This window comes from Tiliqua scincoides, chromosome 3 (genome assembly GCF_035046505.1).
Source record: "Tiliqua scincoides isolate rTilSci1 chromosome 3, rTilSci1.hap2, whole genome shotgun sequence".
Lineage (NCBI taxonomy): Eukaryota > Metazoa > Chordata > Lepidosauria > Squamata > Scincidae > Tiliqua > Tiliqua scincoides.
Window position 1 is genome coordinate 87,141,429 of NC_089823.1, and position 19,167 is coordinate 87,160,595.

The 19,167-nt window shown below is 42.3% G+C and overlaps 1 protein-coding gene across 2 annotated transcripts in view; it reads left to right on the forward strand.

Moving 5' to 3' along the window:
* The first annotated feature begins 260 nt into the window (after window positions 1-260).
* PPP2R3B (protein phosphatase 2 regulatory subunit B''beta) overlaps window positions 261-19,167 on the forward strand; it is a 40,472-nt gene continuing 21,565 nt past the window's right edge. Inside the window, exon 1 of one of the 2 annotated variants that reach the window (XM_066621773.1) lies at window positions 261-848. In XM_066621773.1, coding sequence (XP_066477870.1) covers window positions 513-848 — 336 coding nt within the window. In that variant the 5' untranslated portion in view covers window positions 261-512. Of the gene's footprint in view, window positions 849-15,466; window positions 16,016-19,167 lie in introns of those variants that run through there. The other variant, XM_066621774.1, reaches the window with a different exon arrangement.

Below are 19,167 nucleotides of genomic sequence, written 5' to 3' on the forward strand. Positions count from 1 at the left end.
ACCAGCGCAGTACTGAAACCTCCCGCTCTCGCGCACGCCCTTAAAAAGGCGAGGGGAGAAGGGGGCGTGGCTCAGATGGGCGCGGTCTCGCACCGCTCCAACGGCCACCCTCCCCTTTCTTTAAAAAAAAACAACCGTCCGCAACGCTGGCTCGCCGCGAACCCTGGGGGATGTAATTGCGGTGACGTCATCACGTCCCCGCACTTATTTCCGGGTTGAGGGGCAGCAGGCGGCGTGTGCATATCCTCAGTGTTGCATAGCGAGGAAGGTGCTGCTCGTCTCTCCTTCTTCCCCCTCCCCCCTCTCCGCTGGCCGAACTTGCCTGTGATAATGGTGGTGCTTTGTGGCAGCTTTATTGCATAGTGTGTGGTCCTGGGACAGTGTGGGGTGTGCTGGTGCTTGAGATGCTTTCCCCATAGGAACAGTTTAAAGGAATAAAGTGGTTCCGAATTGAAAATTAGCCCCCAGTTTTGTGGAAGCACCAAAAACAGAGCAGGGAAAGGGATCCAAAAATGCCTGCTGTGAAAGTTTTGCAGCCTGTCCTCAAAATGAAAGTGGATGAGCTCTTCTTGTGCTGGCTGAGCGAGGCGGCCACTCAGGTGATGCTCAAGGACTACCTGAGAAGCATCACCAACGAGGGGAAGGTTGAAATCGGTGGTGGCGATGCTTTGAGCAGCGAGCACATCTTTACTGAGATCAACTGTGTCTCGAAGCAGAGCGTGTTAGGCAGTCTGTTGTCTCCCACAAGTCCTCCCCACCTTCCTACTGCTCTCCCCCTTGGAACACCAACGAGCCCACGAAGCTTCTCTCATGCTCGAGGAATGCGTAGATCTTCAAGCACCAGACGTGTAAGTGGTTTTGCTGTTTGACCAACTGCTTTAAATACAAGTGAGTGCAATCTTCAGTGTATTTACTAGGAAGTACGTCCCTCTATGTTCACTGGGGCTTACGCTCAGGTAAGTGTGTATAGGAGCCATTTTCAACCACTGCGCCATGGCGCATTGGTGTGCTGCGAATTGGTGGCAGACTTGTCATTTAGTAAAAGGGACAAACACCCCAGGCGCAGAGCCTTGCGTGACTCTAGGACAGTGGTTCCCAACCTGTGGTCTAATCTGTGGCGCTCTTTGCCACAGTATGTGGTGATGGCATCGGGCCTAGATGCATTTAAAATGGGATTGGACAAATTTCTGGAGGAAAAATCCATCACCGGTTACAAGCCATGACGTGTATGTGCAACCTCCTGATTTTAGAAATGGGTTATTCAGAATTCCAGATGTAAGGGAAGGCACCAGGATGCAGGTCTCTTGTTGTCTTGTGTGCTCCCTGAGGTATTTGGTGGGCCACTGTGAGATACAAGGATCTGGACTAGATGGGCTTATGGCCTGAACCAGTGGGACTGTTCTTATGACCACAGGTGGTCCATGAGACCCTGAGAAGTGGTTTGCGAGGACTCAGCAAGATGCTTCTCAATGGATCATGAGAGAGGGCAGGGAATGGCCCCCCCTGCAGCTTGTGTTTCCATTGTCTCGCTGAGTCCTCCCCCATGGGTTATCAAAGTGAATTGCATTTTTGTGTGTGGTGGGGATGGAGGGGGTTGCACATGGTCCACGACAATTCCAATGTTTGTCTCGGTGGTCCACGGGCTCCTAAAAGTTGGGAACCACTGCTCTAGGACCACACAGAAGCTTCACTGAGGCTCCCAGTGCAGTTGGAAACTGTGCTTCCGGTTTGCTGGAAGCACTGTTTGAGTGCAGGGAAGCCTCCTGAGGGTTCCCCAATGTGTCCTGGAGTCGCATGAGGGTTCAGAATGTGGCAGTGAGAGTGGGGGCAGATTTGCATGTGGGGGTGGCATCAGCATTCTGTAGGAGGCACCATCACAGACCTTTGTCCTGGGGTGCGGGGCTGGAAAGGTCCACCACTGCTGCGAATGGTCCCTAGGTGTGCTGTGGAAATTTGGGAGAGGGTCACTTAGTAGTAGGGCCATTGGAGGATGTGAGCCATTGGTAGCACAGTGTGTCTTGTCAGTTGACCAAAAACTGATGGTGTGCCTTGACCATTTTAGTGCCTTGCCAGTGTGCCATGAGACGAAAAAGGTTGAAAATTACTGGTGTATAGGATTGCAACCTGTGAAAAAATTTTGCTTTGCACTGCTGAGCTAGTTTGGTAGTCCTGTATGTACACCTTGTATAAGGATTGTAGGTTTGCTTTTTCTTTTATGAACTCAACATGGCCCTTCTAATCTTTATTGGTACATCTCACCCTGCCTTGGTGGGCAGGGCAGCTTACATCAATTTTATCATTATTGATCTCTGCATTCAAAGAGTTCACAATCAAAGAGTTATGTTTGGATGTCTTGAGGAAATCAAGACTGGTAAAGTGAATATAATAAATTCTTTTCGTTCACTGACACTTTCTTGCTGCTGTGACTTCCTTTTTCCCAAATGAAACTCTCTCAAATTTCTGTTCATCTTAGTTCTTCTCCCAGTTCTGTGATCCAAATAGACACCTGAAAGGTAATAAATACACAAAGTAGTAACAAACAGTTCCAAAGCATTCTCCCTCAAGGTGTGTTTTAAATAGCTTGTAAGGAGAGATCCAGTCCATCTGATTGAGTGACCACAGTAAGTGGAGGTGGTGGTAGTGACAGTTCTCCTCTCGGTTTCTTCTCAGTTTGAACATTTTGCCTACAATAAATCATATAGTGACCTTTAGATGTCGGGGCACGTAAGAATGTCTTTTGTTTCCCAAAAAAATCATCCTCAGAACAAACAAATCTTGATGTGACCAGTGTATATGAATGTCCAGGCTGTTGCTTTCCCCAGTGTTGGTAGCACTAAATTGGAAGCAGATCAGAAAAGTACCTCACAGAAGAAATACCATCTAGTGCAGTCATAGCTGGTTCTGTGCTATTCCTACTGTTGAGCACACCATCCCTGTGTATTTTGCATAATAAACACATCCTTAAGTAAAATATGCAACTGTGTAGACTTGAAAAAATGATAGCAATAACTGTTCGGTCCTTCAATTTGCCATGCAAGCACTTAAGTGATTAGGTTGAGGGATACCAGCTGTTGTGTCAGTGTCTCATTGGGAAATGTGGATATCTGAGCTAGAGTATTGCCCAAACCTTCCACTAAAAACTGGACATCGTGTTAAGAATTTCCTAGTATCGATTTAACCATTGACGTGAAACATTTCATTGCTGGACAAACTGACACTGCATTGGTCCTCTCTCAAGCATAGTCCTTCTCGGTAGACTTCAGCCTCACATTATTCTTCAGTTGAACATTTCTTCAAATGAACTTTCTCTGTGGTAGAGCAGTGAACATAACAGCTGTGGTGATACTGAGAATGCTATGAAGCTGATACCATTTCCTCAGTTCCTTCAAATATGAGCTAATTATAGTCTGTAAAATTTTATTTTTTGTAGTTGTCAGCGTTTGTTCCTTGCATGGTACATGGCATCAGCTGTTAATTTTTTCCTCTCTCTAGCAGATAGCATACCAGACATTACTGATGGTACAGAACCTCAAACATGGCTTCACTTCTATTTTAACTAAAGTGCTTTGCTTGTTAGAGCTTCCTATGTTTTCCAAGGTCTTTAAATAGTGTAGGACAGTGATTCTCAAACTGTGAGTTGGGACCCACTAGGTGGGTCATGAACCAATTTCAGGTGGGTCCCCATTTATTTCAATATTTTATTTTCAATATATTAGACTTAATGCTACCATGGTATGTGACTGCATTTAGACAAATGTTACAGATCCGTAATTTTAACAAGCTACTATGTATATGCTTTTACCAATGATAGTAAATGGGACTTACTCCTGGGTAAGTGTGGATAGGATTGCAGCCCAGGATTGTTAAGTTTTCCTGCTGGATGATGTTGCTTCCTGCCATGACATCACTTCTGGTGGGTCCTGACAGATTCTCATTCTAAAAAGTGGGTCCTGGTACTAAATGTGTGAGAACCACTGGTGTAGGATGTTCACAAAGCAATCCAGAATCAGAGTCTGGGCAAACTCTCTTGCTGTAGCTACTACTATTGCTTTTAAATAAGCAAAGAAAGAACTGTGCACTAAAACAAGTGGTCTTTTGTAATATGAATTGCTTTGTTTCTGCATTCTATATTGCCATCTAACAGCTAGTTTGAAGTAGTCATTCCACAGACTCAAAATTTTGATTTTAAGATTCTAATTCACCATTTTCTTTTTCGTAATTAATTTGAATCATACGACTGAAATATTAGCGTAATAATCTCCGGCCACTGGAAACCTCTTTTCAGTGTTTCGTATCACTGCTAGAAACTGGTTAGCTTGTGCATAGTAAACCTCTCAGTGTCTCAGAGATAATGGGTACCATGAAGGCCCCTCGTTTCCTCTACTGCTTTGTATGCTACATGAATTGGGGGCATTGGGATAACATTTGAATAGTAGCAACAGTTGTAATACAAGTAACAGAATGTACAAGTTCCCAGTAATATGTGCAGCTTTACAAAGCAATAATTCTATCCATGATGAATCTTTATGTTGAAAGCTTTGTAAACTGAAAATGATGATCTTAAAATTTGCCCTACACTACTTTAAACACCACATTCATATTCGCTATGTGTGTCTTTGATGTTGAACGATCAAGGTATATTTGCAGCATTGGCCCTGGCTAGAATTAGGGAAAACTATAAAGGGTAGGTCGTAGGCAAAGCAGAACAAGTTGTGATGGCATAAAGCATGTTTGAGAGAAACTGCTATTTTGCTTGGAAGGTTAGAGTCCCTGAAGCTATATTTTGCTGAGCATAATAACCTTAAATTTTAGCTTTACTGTAAGGTGCAATAAAATTACATTCTCTTGCTCCATGGTGCATAGCACTTTGTCTGGTTCTGGTATATAGATATTTAACAAAGTATTACGTGCTAAAGGGAAAGTGCAGTCTGCTATGTAGCAACAAGTGAGAGTGTTACAAATTATTTATTTATTCAGAAGATTTTTATCCTGCCTTTCCTCTGCTGGGGCGGCTTACCGGTTATAGGAAAATAAATAAATAACTACGATGTATAAAAACAAATAAACCAACGGGAGGAGGGCAAAGCTATTAAAATTCAAGGAACTACTATAGAGGCACCGGAGGCAGACATCTCGAATGCCAAACAGAAAGGTTTTGAAGCTTCACCGAAACACCATGAGGAAGGGGGTAGATCTTAATTCTCTTGGTAGGGAGTTCCATAATTGTAGCACCTCGTGCTGCCATCCCCCTAACTTGGGTGAAAGGCGGCACTTGCAGGAAAGCCCCCTCAGATGACCTAAGAGGGCGGGCCGGAAAATATGGGAGAAGGGATAACCTGGCTCGATCTCCGCTGCTCGGCAGTCACACGGACCAGCGAGCAGCAGAGAGATAAGCAGGAGGAGGCAGACAGGTGGGGAGGCGGCATTATAGGGAGGTGGGGAGAGGCATGCGGGGGAGGGAGTGGGGAGTGAGGGAGGCAGGACTGGTGGAGTGACACTCCACCAGATCCAAAACTTCTGTGTTGGGCTCACCTCCCAACATGGAGGCTTTTGATTCACTGACCTTTTGTGGGGCTACTCCCTTTACCCAGGGGAAGGGGATGAAAGTCTCCTTCTCCCGAGGAGCCGCCGGCAGCTGCCCAAAACACATAGGATGCGGCAGCTGCCATTTTCGGCACCACTACAGCTGCTTGCCCCGGGCAGCTCAGGGTTGGACTGTCAGGCAGCACAGCAGCCAGATTAGGACAGAAGAGAATTGTGTGCATGACATACAGGATACACTATGTATCTTGGTCCAATGAGAAGTCTGGTATATCTCTTTGGCAAATAATTACTCCAATGCTGAAGCCAAAAAGTGTTGTTGGATCGTCTGTTTCTGTGATAAATTGGGAAAAACATTTTAAAAATCTTTACATGAACATGAACCAGATCTGAACTTTGAGATCCATCTTGCACAGTTTACTGAATGGGAACCTGTTACTTGCGAGGAAGTCATAACGCTGATCAACAGGCTTAAGTTGAGGAAATCTCCTGGGATAGATGCAATTCATGCTGAGCTTTTTAAGATAGACCTGATCTGGTGGGCACTTGCACCCTCCTTTACGCTGATTAATAATTATCCCAAGTGCTTGGAAAGTATCCTTAGTAGCACACATATTTAAAAAAGGGGAAAGGACAGACCCAAGTAATTATCGACCAATCAGCCTTTTAACAGTGATTGGCAAGATGTATGCATCTTTATTGCAAGAAAAACTTCTTGATTGGATAGAATAGGAGAAGATACTAGGAGACGAGCAAGCGGGGTTCAGGAAAGGCTACTCATGTATCGATCATTGCTTTACTTTGTCATCATTGATAAGTAAATATGCATTAAATGCTTCTGGCACCTCTTATATGCAGCATTTATAGATCTGCCTTTGACTCAGTGTCTCAAGCAAAACTCTAGAATAAATTGAATTCTACATCTATGCCTAAAAGATTGTTAAAATTAATAATAAATTTATACACTGGAAACTCCTTATATGTTAAACTGAACAAAGATGGAGCTATTTCTCGACCCATATATGTTGAAAGAGGGTTTAGGCAGGGATGTGTTCTTGCGCCGCATTTATTTAATCTCTATCTCAATGACTTTGTTCCTAAATTACTTGATTTAGATATACATGCACATGCTTAGATAACAAACCAGTTCCTGCCTTATTATACGCGGATGTTCTATTGTCCAGAACTCAGATTGGTCTTAAACGTGCCATCAAAGCATTATTGCTTACTGTAGTGAAGAACTATTAGAAATAAATAAGGATAAATCTAAAATATTAGTTTTTACAAAATCAGTAAGAAGGACCAATGAAAGATGGAAAATTGGCCCGTATAAGTTGCAACTGGTTAATGAATTTTGCTATATTGGAGTAGTGTTCCAATCTAACCTTGCATGGTCCAAACATATACAGTATCTTAAAGGGAAAATTGAATTGACGCTACTAACATTGAGAAAATTTATTTACAACAAAAGAAGACAGTACGTGCCAGCACTCCTAAAGGCATATAAAGCAATGGTATTGCCACGTATGTTATATGGCTCACCGATCTGGTTTTTGGGACCAATAGAACAGCTTGAGTGACTCCAGCAAGTCTTTTTTTGGAATCTTTTAGCCCTACCCCCATGTATAGCCTCTGAAGTTATACGCTTGGAATTGGGACTTCCAAAGATTTCAGCCTTGATTTGGAAAGCTACTATCAGATTTAAATACAGACTTACAATTGCTGAAAATCTTCCTATTTTCACAAAACTAGCAGCACAAGAATGCTGCTGGGTAAAATGGAATAACAACATTAATATGAAAATATGTGAACTGGGCCTACAGCCACTAGAAAAATTCAGTGGAAGAAGCCTTTTGCTGCTTGTTGAAAAGCTATTAATTCAAGATTGGGGTTGCCTTCTAAGGGAGTCTAAGCGTAAATGCTCCCCTTCTTATTTCGGCATTAAATTTCCCACTAAATGTTCTTTACCCATTTATTTTTATGTACCGATGGTTCCCAAGTTGAGGCGTGCTTATATGATTGCATGATGCAATGCTTTACCAACGGCACAAGTGAAGGGTTGTTTTCAAAGGACCCCTCCTGAGCAGCATTATTGTGATTGTCCCTTAACTGAATTAGACACCCCGGTGCATATCTTTTTCCGATGCTCAAAATGTACAGCAGGGAGAGAGAGATTCTTAAAGAAATGGATACATAAATTTTCTATGTTTTCAGACTCTTTAAGACTGAAATTACTGTTAAGTAGTCTTTGCAAAGAGTGTGTTGTGGATATAATCAAATTCTGTTTCTGTGTGGTTTTAAACTCTGGTTTTAAGATTTTAGATAAATAGGTGTATGGCTTATGTGCTGATCAACCTAATAAACTTGAAATTGAACTATATATCTTGGCGCTCAGATCACGCAGGGGTTGATATGAAGACAAACTGGCTGGGTGTGCACTCAGAAATGGAGCAAAAACACTTGGTGCTGATGAGGGGGAGAAGTCCCTTCTGCTCTCTCCCCTCAGGTTGTCTTCAAAGAAAAGTAGAGGTCATGTCATTCTTTCTGCTTAGGCCAAGGGCGTCGCAAGTGAGGCCTGTGAGCCAGATACAGCCCATGGAAGCTCTTTATCCAGCTCAGATGAAAATGGGGCTTTCCCAGTGCTGCCCTTTGAGCAGTGCCACTTCTACCAAGGTGTCACTTCTCAGTGCACCTCTCAGCTGCTGAGCTGTGAAGTGATGTCTCAGCTCAAAGGGCAACCCAGGTGATAATTAGGCTCCTCTGAATCTTGAAAATATGATCAAGATTTGCACATTTTTTCTCTCCTGTCTTTTGTAGCTAATGAGTTCCTAAGTGAGGGGAAAAAAGTGCTTATATATGGCCATGTTCTGCTTAATGACTTCATTTCCTGTTTAGTGATGTCACGTTCAGCCCTTAGCAGGCACCAAGAATGCTGTTTGTCCTACAGTATGAAATGAGTTTGACACTCTTGGACTAGGCCAGCTACAGAAAAGTGGTCCCCATTCGGACCGCTTGTTTCTGTTCCACTTTGGCACTGTGCAGTGTCCCCCTCGTTCAGGGAACAGGGAACTCTGGCCAGTCGCATTGTCTGCCTGGCATCTCAGAAGGCCACTCGATGTGACTGCCCAGAGCGTCCCTGTTCCCCTATTGAGGGGGACGTCATGTGGCACTGAAGTGGAACAGAAAGATCTGCTCACAACATGGATGTATTCAGCCAAACCCCGAATACACGCACACGCACACACACACACACACACGCACACGCACACGCACACGCACGCACATACATATATACATGGTATGCAGCCTAAGATATGTATTTAAATCATCACATGATGTATAATTGTCAAGTGTACACATTCCTTGGAATAACTGCCATATGTTCTGAATTATCTGAAACCTCAATGAGAAATAAGGAGCCTTTTGGCATAATGCGCTATCCTGCCTCTAATTGAGAAGAGTGGCAGAGAGCAGTTGAATTACCTATGAGAGAAGAGTATTGGAGTAGGAGAGGTGTGTTGGACATGATCTTCAAGTTAAAGATGGGGAGTATTGAGCCATAAATAAGTATGTTTAATGAGGAGACCTCTTCTTGGCCTTCAGATAGCAATGGGAATGCATACCTTTCTTATGAATTATAGCTCATGTGAACAGTTGTCCTCAAGGGCAAGTTTCAGATGCCTCCTGCTAATCATCTTGCTAAACATAGATCTCTTCGTTCTATTCCTAGTGCTATATGTTCATTAACACTGCTTCTCATGCTAGAGATAGATGTGGATCTCAGCAGGAAAACATACAGTGTGCCCAGAAGGGCTAACAAAGAGGTGTTCCTAACAGTAGAAAATCAATTTCCTCCAGAATACTACACTAAGGGCACAATCCTAACCCCTTATGTCAGTGCTTTCCAGCACTGGCATAGTCGTGCCAATGGGACATGTGCTGCATCCTGCAGTTGGGTGTCACTCACGGAGACCTCCTCAAAGTAAGGGAATGTTTCTTCTCTTACCTCAGAGCTGCATCGCCCTTATGTCAGTGCTGGAATCCACTAAGTGTATCCCACACGATATGCCCTAAGTGTATCCCACACGAAGCAATATTCTCATGATTTGATTAGCAAGAGCAATTTCCCTGTTCTTATGTGTAATTGATATATCAATAAAACCTAAAAACACATTGTGCTGTACAAGGAGGAGACAACAGGTTTTTCTCCTTGGTATGTGCCTTGCTGGGAGAATAACAATGTGAGAAAGAAGGATCTGCAATAATAAAGGAACACGATGGAGAGGTCAATGTTTTATTGCTATTTATTTTCTCTTTATTCAAGGTATGCAGAAAACACACATCTAAATATGTGTACTTGGTGCCTGCTTGGAGAGTAGAGAGCCAGATCAGTACTATGGCTATTTTACTGGACTGATGGCAGGAGGCCACAGATCCAGAGGACAGGAAGGCCATACTTTTTATAGAACCATGTAATGAACCCTTCCCATCCTCAATTGTTCTATGAAGTACATTGCACCAGAATTGAATGGAGATCTGTTAATTCCATTTGCATTGGAGTTACTCTCCTCCAAATCATAGATGAAGCCTTTCCGGCTTTGCATTTTCTTGTGTCTCAGCTGTTGCTTCACACTTCGTTTACATGGTATGCACTAAAAAATAAATACCTCGACACACAGAGTAACACACCCACAAAAATAAAGCATAGTTTATCAACACCTGCTGTTAAGCAAATTTTCCAATCTACACATACCAACATTATGCTCCTTGCCTCATGCCATGTGCCAACCAAATGGCAAACATGCCGTGTGCCAACCAAATGGCAACCAATGGTTGGCCATGTGCCAACCATATGTGCCAACCAAATGGATTACTGCGATACACATAGTTGCAAATGTTGCTTAAAAAAGAATTTGGTACTCAGATTCACTGCCAGAGATGAGTAGTTAAGTAACACAAATGCTGCTGTTTGTGTACTTCTTATCCTGCTAACTCAGTGGTTTTCACAAATTTAGCACCAGGACCCACTTTTTAGAATGAGAATCTGTCAGGACCCACCAGAAGTGATGTCATGATTGGAAGTGATATCAAGTAGGAACATTTTTTAACAATCCTAGGCTGCAATCCTATCCACACTTACCCAGGAGTAAGTCCCATTTACTACCATTGTTAAAAGAATATACATAGTAGCTTGTTAAAAGTACAGGTCTGTAATATTTCCCTAAATGCAGTCACATACCATGACTAATATAGTCTAATATATTAAAAGTCTAATATATCGTCTAATATATTAAAAATAAAATATTGAGATGAATGGGGACCCTCCTGAAATTGGCTTGCGACCCACCTAGTGGGTCCCGACCCACAGTTTGAGAAACACTGTGCTAACTTAAAAAGAAGGGACTTGTTGTCCCTTCTAGTGGGTCTCGACCCACAGTTTGAGAAACACTGTGCTAACTTAAAAAGAAGGGACTGGTTGTCCCTTCTTAGGGACTAGGCTCCACAATGAAATTTCTAGGTAATATACCATGGTGATCTGTTGCCCAGGTTTTTGTCAAGTCTTGATGTAGAACATGACTCTCACATTAATGTCTGAAATTGTTTTCTTGTCTTTTTAGAGTGAAATGGATCAGAGGTTTTCCCAAACTTGATTAGTTTTTAGTACACCTGCTCATGACCCAAATAAATTTTTTTTGCATGGGGATCTGTCTGTGGACAATCAATTGGCCATCCCTGGCCTAAATTGTGTCTTATTAGGTGGTGGAGAACGTTCCGAATCTGTTCTGCAGTTCTGGTGCATCCATCTTAGCTTTATAGAAGCAGATTTTTAAAGTGCATATGTGGCTTTTTAGAAGCTGACTCTGCATTCCAACTTTCATTCTCTAAATTGTATGAACTTCATGGAAGGAGCAGAATAGAACACACAGGAAACTGTTCTGAAGCTATAATTAAAGTGAGATTACTGACTGGAGGCTTTGAAAGCCAAAACTGAATGAAATTTTAGTATGTGTTTATGTTAAGGTGGTGTCTGTGTACTTTCTCACAATAGATTGGATTTTGAAGCTTTTTTAATTGCATGATGTAAATACAATGTTGAAAGCATTTATTGAGGCGGCTTATGGGCATAACTACTGAAGGTACTGAAAGATAATTCTCCTACCATCTCCATAGTTTTCTACCATCTCCATGGGGGAGATGGTAGCGACATGTGTATGTGTATTCATGTTCTTTTCAAAAAGCTCTTCTGATACCACATTTTCCCCCAGTCATCTTAATTGAAGGGGAAGTTAGCAGCATTAGTATTACCAGTGCAGACAAACAGTGAAAATTTAAAAGCTGCTGACAGAACTCCTTCAAACTAGTATTTGTGTAAATACTGTGTGTTAGTTTTCAGCGTGCTTGTTTTTGGAAGCAGATCTCAGAACACCATATCTTCAGAAAGCTTAAACCCAAGCTATATATTTGGATACTGATTTCTAACATATGTCACTTAAAATGGCAATCAGGCACAGGGAAAGAGGCATTTGATTCTGCTTCCTCTGGATTTGATTGGCTGCCATTTACTCCACCAGGTTTCTCTTCTAAGAGAGAATTAGCAGGCACTGAATCCCATGTGGTTTTCTTTCCTTGCTGTATGGGAGAAAACCTGAATAACTGAACAGGGAGAGCCAATATTGAGTGAAGGACCTCTTGGGTCATTAGACCTTAAAAGAGAAAAGTGATAGCACTTTCATATCTACAGTGGGCCTGTTGGGATGGCAATTTCTGTATTCCTCCTCCCACAGCCCCTACTTGGAGAAGTCAGGATCTGATTTTGACCCTGTGTTCTCCTCCTTTGCCCTCTCACCATGGTAAGATGTGAACAGCCAAATGGGCAATCCCTTAGTTATTTTAATGTGCAGTCTTTCCTGCTCCTGGTAGATGATGCTGAAATGAGAGTGCCATAGTTTTCCTCCTCCTTTACAAACTCCACCTGAGGTATTCGAGATTAGTTGGAAACTGCTTTAATTATTCCAGAGGCACATTCTCTGCTCAACAGGTTTTAATGGGATAGGTTTTACCTCCTGTAGCTTGCAGGTCTTCCTTAACTTGGAGCATAAAGTTGGTCTTGTGTTAGTTTTGCTTTCTGCAAGTTGTTTCATCTGTTTAAATCAGGGGTGCTCAAACCCCGGCCCTGGGACCACTTGCGGCCCTTGAGGTCTCTCGATGCGGCCCTCAGGGAGCCCCCAGTCTCCAACGAACCTCTGGCCATCTGGAGATTTGTTGGAGCCCACACTGGCCCGACACAACTGCTCTCAGCATGAGGGCGACTATTTGACGTCTCGCGTGAGCTGTGGGATGATGGCTCCCTCCACTGCTTGTTGTTTCATGTCTGTGATGCAGCAGCGGCAGCAAAGGAAAGGCCATCCTTGCTTTGTGCAAGGCCTTTTATAGGCCTTGAGCTATTGCAAGACCTTCATTCATTCATATAAGTTCATCTTTAATATATTCATTTATGTAAACTTATGTAAATTTTCCCCTTAAACTTATGTAAATTTTCCCCTACTAATTGGGTAAGAGGCACTTTTTCAAGTGGGTGCTCCTTTTTTTAGCAGGGGGAGAGTAACTGGCCCACCTCACCCCAGCAGTGTCTGTTCTAGTGGCTGTCTGCTGGTATTCATTTGCATCTTTTAGATTGTGAGCCCTTTTGGGACAGGGAGCCATTTAGTTATTTGATTTTTCTCTGTAAACCGCTTTGTGAACTTTGAGTTGAAAAGCGGTATATAAATACTGTTGATTGTTGATTGATTTATTCACATTTTAAATGTAAATTAATTCTTTTTCCCCCTGGCCCCCAACACAGTGTCAGAGAGATGATGTGGCCCTCCTACCAAAAACTTTGGACACCCCTGGTTTAAATGAAGTGTTACTGTTTGTACAGAGTGAGTCTTAATGGTTTCTGGGATTTTAGTGTACCACTATATCATAACCTAAAGGGGTAGGATAACATAGCTAATGGTAACAGAAAGAGCAATTTTCATTGTTTTTACAAACCTTACAGATCCATTCTTATTTAGTATGTTATTGTATATTATGCTCCTCTGCTCATGATAAGACATCATGGGGGAGATGGTAGCAAAATTTTAGTTCATCTACAGCTGCAGAAACAAAGAAGCTTGGAAGCTTGGACCAGCTCTGTTTCTGCATTCATGTCTGTCCCATCCACTTACCAGCAGACATCCTAGGAATGCAAACAACCTCCCATTTGGCTTTAGTAGAATCTTCTTCATTTAAAGTCCTTGCTGAAAGGCAAAGGAGAGTCCAGACAAAAATAGTTCAGGCTTGCTTGTAATGTGTCATGGTCTTTCATGAGGATGAAAGAGAAGTCTGTACAGTTAAGTCAAATAATTGTATGTTTTCAAACTCGTATCTATACTTTAACTAGCAAAATTTAAGACAGAAATAAAATTGAATTGACCTCCAAATTCTCATATTTAGGAACAGTAGTGTGCCAGTACTTCCTTATAGCATTGCTAAAAACTGTTTTGAATTATCTAGCAATGGCATCAACATTTTAGGCACTAAGGTAGCCATTTTCAGCAACTGTGCCTTGGCACATTGGTGTGCTGTGAATGGTCCCCGGGTGTGCTGCGGGAATTTGGGAGAGGGTCATTTATTAGTAGGGATGTTGGGGGATGTGAGCCCCCCCCCACCAACAGCACGATGTGCCTTGGCCATTTTAGTGCCCTTTTGGTGTGCCGCAAGATGAAAAAGGTTGACAATCACTGCACTAAGGTAACCATGAACCTCTTTCAAGCTCAGCAAATGGCTGTGGTTCTAAGGGTGGCTGGACCATTTCTGCAGCCTGGCTTTTGTGCTGATTTGAAGGTTGTGTGGCTAGTAATCAAGCAAGTCAGGAGCTGTGGCAGATAGGCCAGATTCTGTTCATAGCCTTACATTGAACACTTTTTGGAGAGCTTCAGTTGTCGTTTAGATTGCAAAAAGGGATATCTTATATGAAATTGCTTGCTGACACTGAGGAGGTTGTATCAAGTACTGAAAAGTAACTTAAAGCTTGTTTTCTTGTCAATCATTTTAACCTTTGGTTAATGATTTTGTTGTAATAGTTCAAATTCTTTGGGCAAGCAAAGCAATACCTTTCAATTGGAATAGTATTAATAACTGGAGGTGTTTGTTTCTGCTGAGTAAGGCTATAGGTTTATGGCCTAAGTCTTACTGAACACAAAGGGCTTACTTTGTAAAGCAAATAACACCATTTTCAAACGCCTTTATTAATAACAGAGCTAAGAATAAAATATGGCTTGAACTCAGATCTTCTAGGGAATGTTCATAGACTTCAATTCACTTTGACGTGTTCAAGCCCTATTCTGTAGTAGTATGGAATTTGTGCCTCTGTAAGGCTATGGTCCTTATACACACTTACTTGGGAGTAAGCTTTGTTACACTCAGTGGGCTTACTTCTAAGTAAACATGTATAGAATTGCACTGAATTGATAGATCTGGATGCAGTCTCAGACTTGCTAACATGCACAAATTTACAAATTAAGGGGACTGAGGATCTATTCATTCATGTGTAAAAAACAGCTTAGGATCATGGGACTTGAACATCAAGTTGTATTATGTGTAGTAAAAAAGCTTCTTTATTCTGAGGGGGAGGCAGAGGGAGAAGTGAAGAGTTATCTCAGAGAAGATTGCAACAACTTTTTTTTTTAGTGAAGATTCTTTTTTGCTTTGGTGCTTGATATAGTTCATGCTTATTTCATTACTTGTCAGTTTATTTTGTACACCAGTCTATTGTACTGAGATTTGCTGCTTAAGGTTGCTTCCTTTTCTGGCGCACAAAGCACTTAAAGAGCTGCGCAAGTTTTGGAAGAGTGTGAGCTTTAATCCCTCAACAGGATACTTTGAGATTTGACAGTGAGTGGCTTGTGACAAAAGGAAGAGAGGAAACTACAAAACCTCTATGCCTGGCATGCTTGTTCCTCTCTGGTTATGTTCCTTTCTGGTTTCTAAAGTGGAAGTTTCTCTTATTGATGGTTTCAAGTGCCAGTTTTATAGCAGGCTTGTGTCTTTTCCATGCTGTACTATACAATTAAGACAATGGAATGCATGGAGTAAGGGGCAGGCTCCCAAAGTGACTTTCCAATCTGTGTTTGCACTTCCAGCCAAGTTCCCTTGTAATGTATGGAGCAGGCGAAGTTGAACTGACTCTCAGAATAACACAGAAGTAAAACACAGCTGTGGCTTTAAGTGGCACTGTGTGATAATAGGACTCTGCTGTTTACTGGGACTCGAGTGCCTGGACTGGCGCACACACAAGCATTTTATGAAATCTGAAAGCATGAGGATAAAGGAGATTTCGTTACGGCAAGATCCTGATCTGCGAAAGGAATTGGCATTGCTTGCTCGGGGATGTGATTTTGTTCTGCCTTCCAGGTTCAAGAAGAGGCTCAAAGCTTTCCAGCAAGTTCAGGTTTGTTTACCTTTAAGTTTTTGGCTGTACTGTCTTGTATGGAATTTTTGGAGAGGAGAAGTGTTTGTGCTGTTTGCATGGAAGCCAGCCAGATGTGCCTTTCTGCCCTGCTGTCTGAACTCTGAGATTTTTAGAAAACCAGAATGTCTTTTATTGGTTTAGTATAAAAATAAAGGCACATGTGCCTTAATGAGTATACTACTTGGAGGTGCACTTTAGTTCTTACCCTGCTTGTTAATTGACATTTGGACATGCTTTGCATTGGTATATAAAAGGTTTCTAAAGTGTTTCTAAAGGTTTCTAAAGAAGAACAGTATAACTTGGCTCAAATGCAGGTATTGCATTTCTTTGACTTTGGCTCATGCAAGTGCCCAGTTCAAAATCAATTATAAGTTATATTGAACCTTATCTACCATGTCCATCCTGCCTAATTTGAAATATGTTTTATTTATAAAGCAGTTTATACGTGAATATGAATTTTCACTCTCTTATTGTAGTAATTACATGCCTCAGAGTCTTCCTCTTGTAAGCATTTTTCACTGCACAGTATAGGTATCTACTCAGAAAAAAATAGTAATCTAATTTGTTTGTGATCAGATCTAACATACTGGTGACTGCTGTTGGCTTTTATCCTTTCGCACCATCAACTTTTGGACAAAAATCTGTCAGACTTGGGAAGGGTGTCTTCCAAGGGTCATACATACATTGGTAGCACTGGGAGATTTTATTCTTAGTCAAATAGCAGCTGGAGGAGCAGTCTGATGTGGGACTGTGGTGGGGCAAGTAGTTTAAGTCCCTCTCCCCTCATTGCAGTCCCAGCCCATATTCGTTCTCTCTCTCCTCACCCCCCAGTATCTTTGTGGGGAAAACAAAGGCACACCTACATAGCAAGTGTTTAAAGTATTGTCTTGTTGTTGGCAACCTTCAGTCTCGAAAGACTATGGTATCGCGCTCTGAAAGGTGGTTCTGGAACAGTGTCTAGTGTGGCTGAAAGTCTAGTTTGTTCCTTACACCAGAAATACCTTTCTCAAAAATAGGGAATCCAATTTGTCATGATTTCAACTGGAATACAGCACATAGCTGAAGACTGAATTCCTGACACCTGCATTTATCTATAGTTCATCCCTTTTCCCCTTCTTCTGCACTTGCTTATGTGCTCACACTTGCCCTCCAAAGCTCATTTTCTCATACTAGCACCAGTGGAAGTATAATCTAATCTAGTGAATACTGTTCTTCTCAAGTGAATGCCTGATTCTTTGACATGAGTAAGGAATGATGGTAAACCTTGGGAAGAGTTTGTGCTGATAAGTCTCTAGCTATCTAGTCTTCTTGTTGCAGCACTTTAAACATGCAGCTATATGTGTGGAACACATAATATTTACATTTTGGATGGCTTCACATATGTCGTGGCAGCAAACAGATGTTTGCCTAGACATCTACATGCAGCAGAACAAAAAGTCAATCCCAGCTTACTGACATGAGTATCTGTATAATATACACAGCTGGATAGAAATACTTGTGTTCTTCAAGTATCCATAAAACACTTTGCCTTATCTGTAAACAAATGGGTGAAGCATTCCTTAAGCTGACTCCTACACATTCATGTAAGTTAAGCCTAGTAGACTTGTATAGGACGTGGTGTTTCTATAAAAGGTGTCAAGTGGGCTTGTGCCTGCCTCTTGCCGTAAAGGAAACAGAAGCCTGAATCCCTAATGATACATCACCTTTAAATGATTCATAAATTCTGAATTGACACTGGATTTTAGTCTTAAATTTTACACAATTTGAAATTGTATGTGGCAACTTAACAAAGCAAAGCAAATGATACCACTCTGAAATCTTACATTGCTTTTCTAATATGCTTTATCAGAAACAAAGATTTTCTTGTAAAAGTATAGTGTGTGTGTGTGTGTGTGTGTGTGTGTGTGTGTCAGATATTGTTGCAGTCTCTATGTACCCACAGTGCTTGTTTCTGTTTTTGGTAATGTTTTGATGCATAGAAATATTTGGAAACTGCTTCCATTTTTGAGTGATATACACATACAGAATATGCTTTTGGCATAGGGTTACTCAAAACCTGTGCAACAGGAGGTGCATATGACCCTGAGCATCGGTTGCATAATATCTAGAATGATTGCTTCACTTCTTTTGCTGTGTATTGGAGTCTGCAAAAGGGAGAGCAGTGGAAAATTATTAGCATTCATTCAACAGTGCATGTGTGTGTGGTTTACACACCATGTGTGAGAAGTGCCATGCACAGCATCTGTGTTTTTTGCCACCTTTTCACTTGTACTGGGAAAAGTTGCTCCTCAAGATCAGGGACTTGATGAAAACAAGAAAATCAGTTTTTCCCCACCACATTCCCGTGTGTGTGCAGAAACACTTTTCACATGCAGAAAGCGCTCTTCCTGTGGCTGGAACCCTTTCAGTGGATTGAAAATTGCATCCGAAAATAACTCAATCTTATTTTACCTGGCATTATTATATGGGGAATATGATAAGAAATCTCTTACCTGTATGAATTATTATTTGACTATTTTGTAGCATGAAAGTAAGACAGTATTCAACATAGCTACATATGTTCAAAGAGATGTCAAGGTAAACAAACTGCTTGGACTAAAAATGTACTCACTACTTTGTTTTAAGAAAGGACTATTGCATGTCACACTGGAAGTCTATTTTTTATTTTGCCAACAGATGTCCTTACCCGTAAACCAGGGCTTTTCAGACTGGGGCATCGCGACGCCCCAGCCTGTGGGCCCTGGCCTCTACTCCCTTAAGGGGCAGGGGCAGCCTGGAGGCAGGGAGGAGGCAGTGGCACGATCCCCAGGATCGCGCCACTCGGGGCTGCAGGGGCTTGGGTGCACTTACCCAAGCCTCCTGCAGCCCCCCCCCGGGGTGCGGGGAACCTGGTGCGACCTTCTGCAGGGCTCCCCGCAGCTGTGAAAATGAAAGAGGAGTGATCGTGCTCCACTTCTGCTTTAGCAGAGGTGGGGCGCAATTGCTCCACTTTACTTTCACAGCTGCGGGGAGCCCTGCAGAAGATCACGCCAGGCTCCCCGCACCCCGGGGGGGGCTGCAGGAGGCTTGGGTAAGTGCACCCAAGCCCCTGCAGCCCCCTGAGCGGCGCGATCCTGGGGATCGTGCCACTG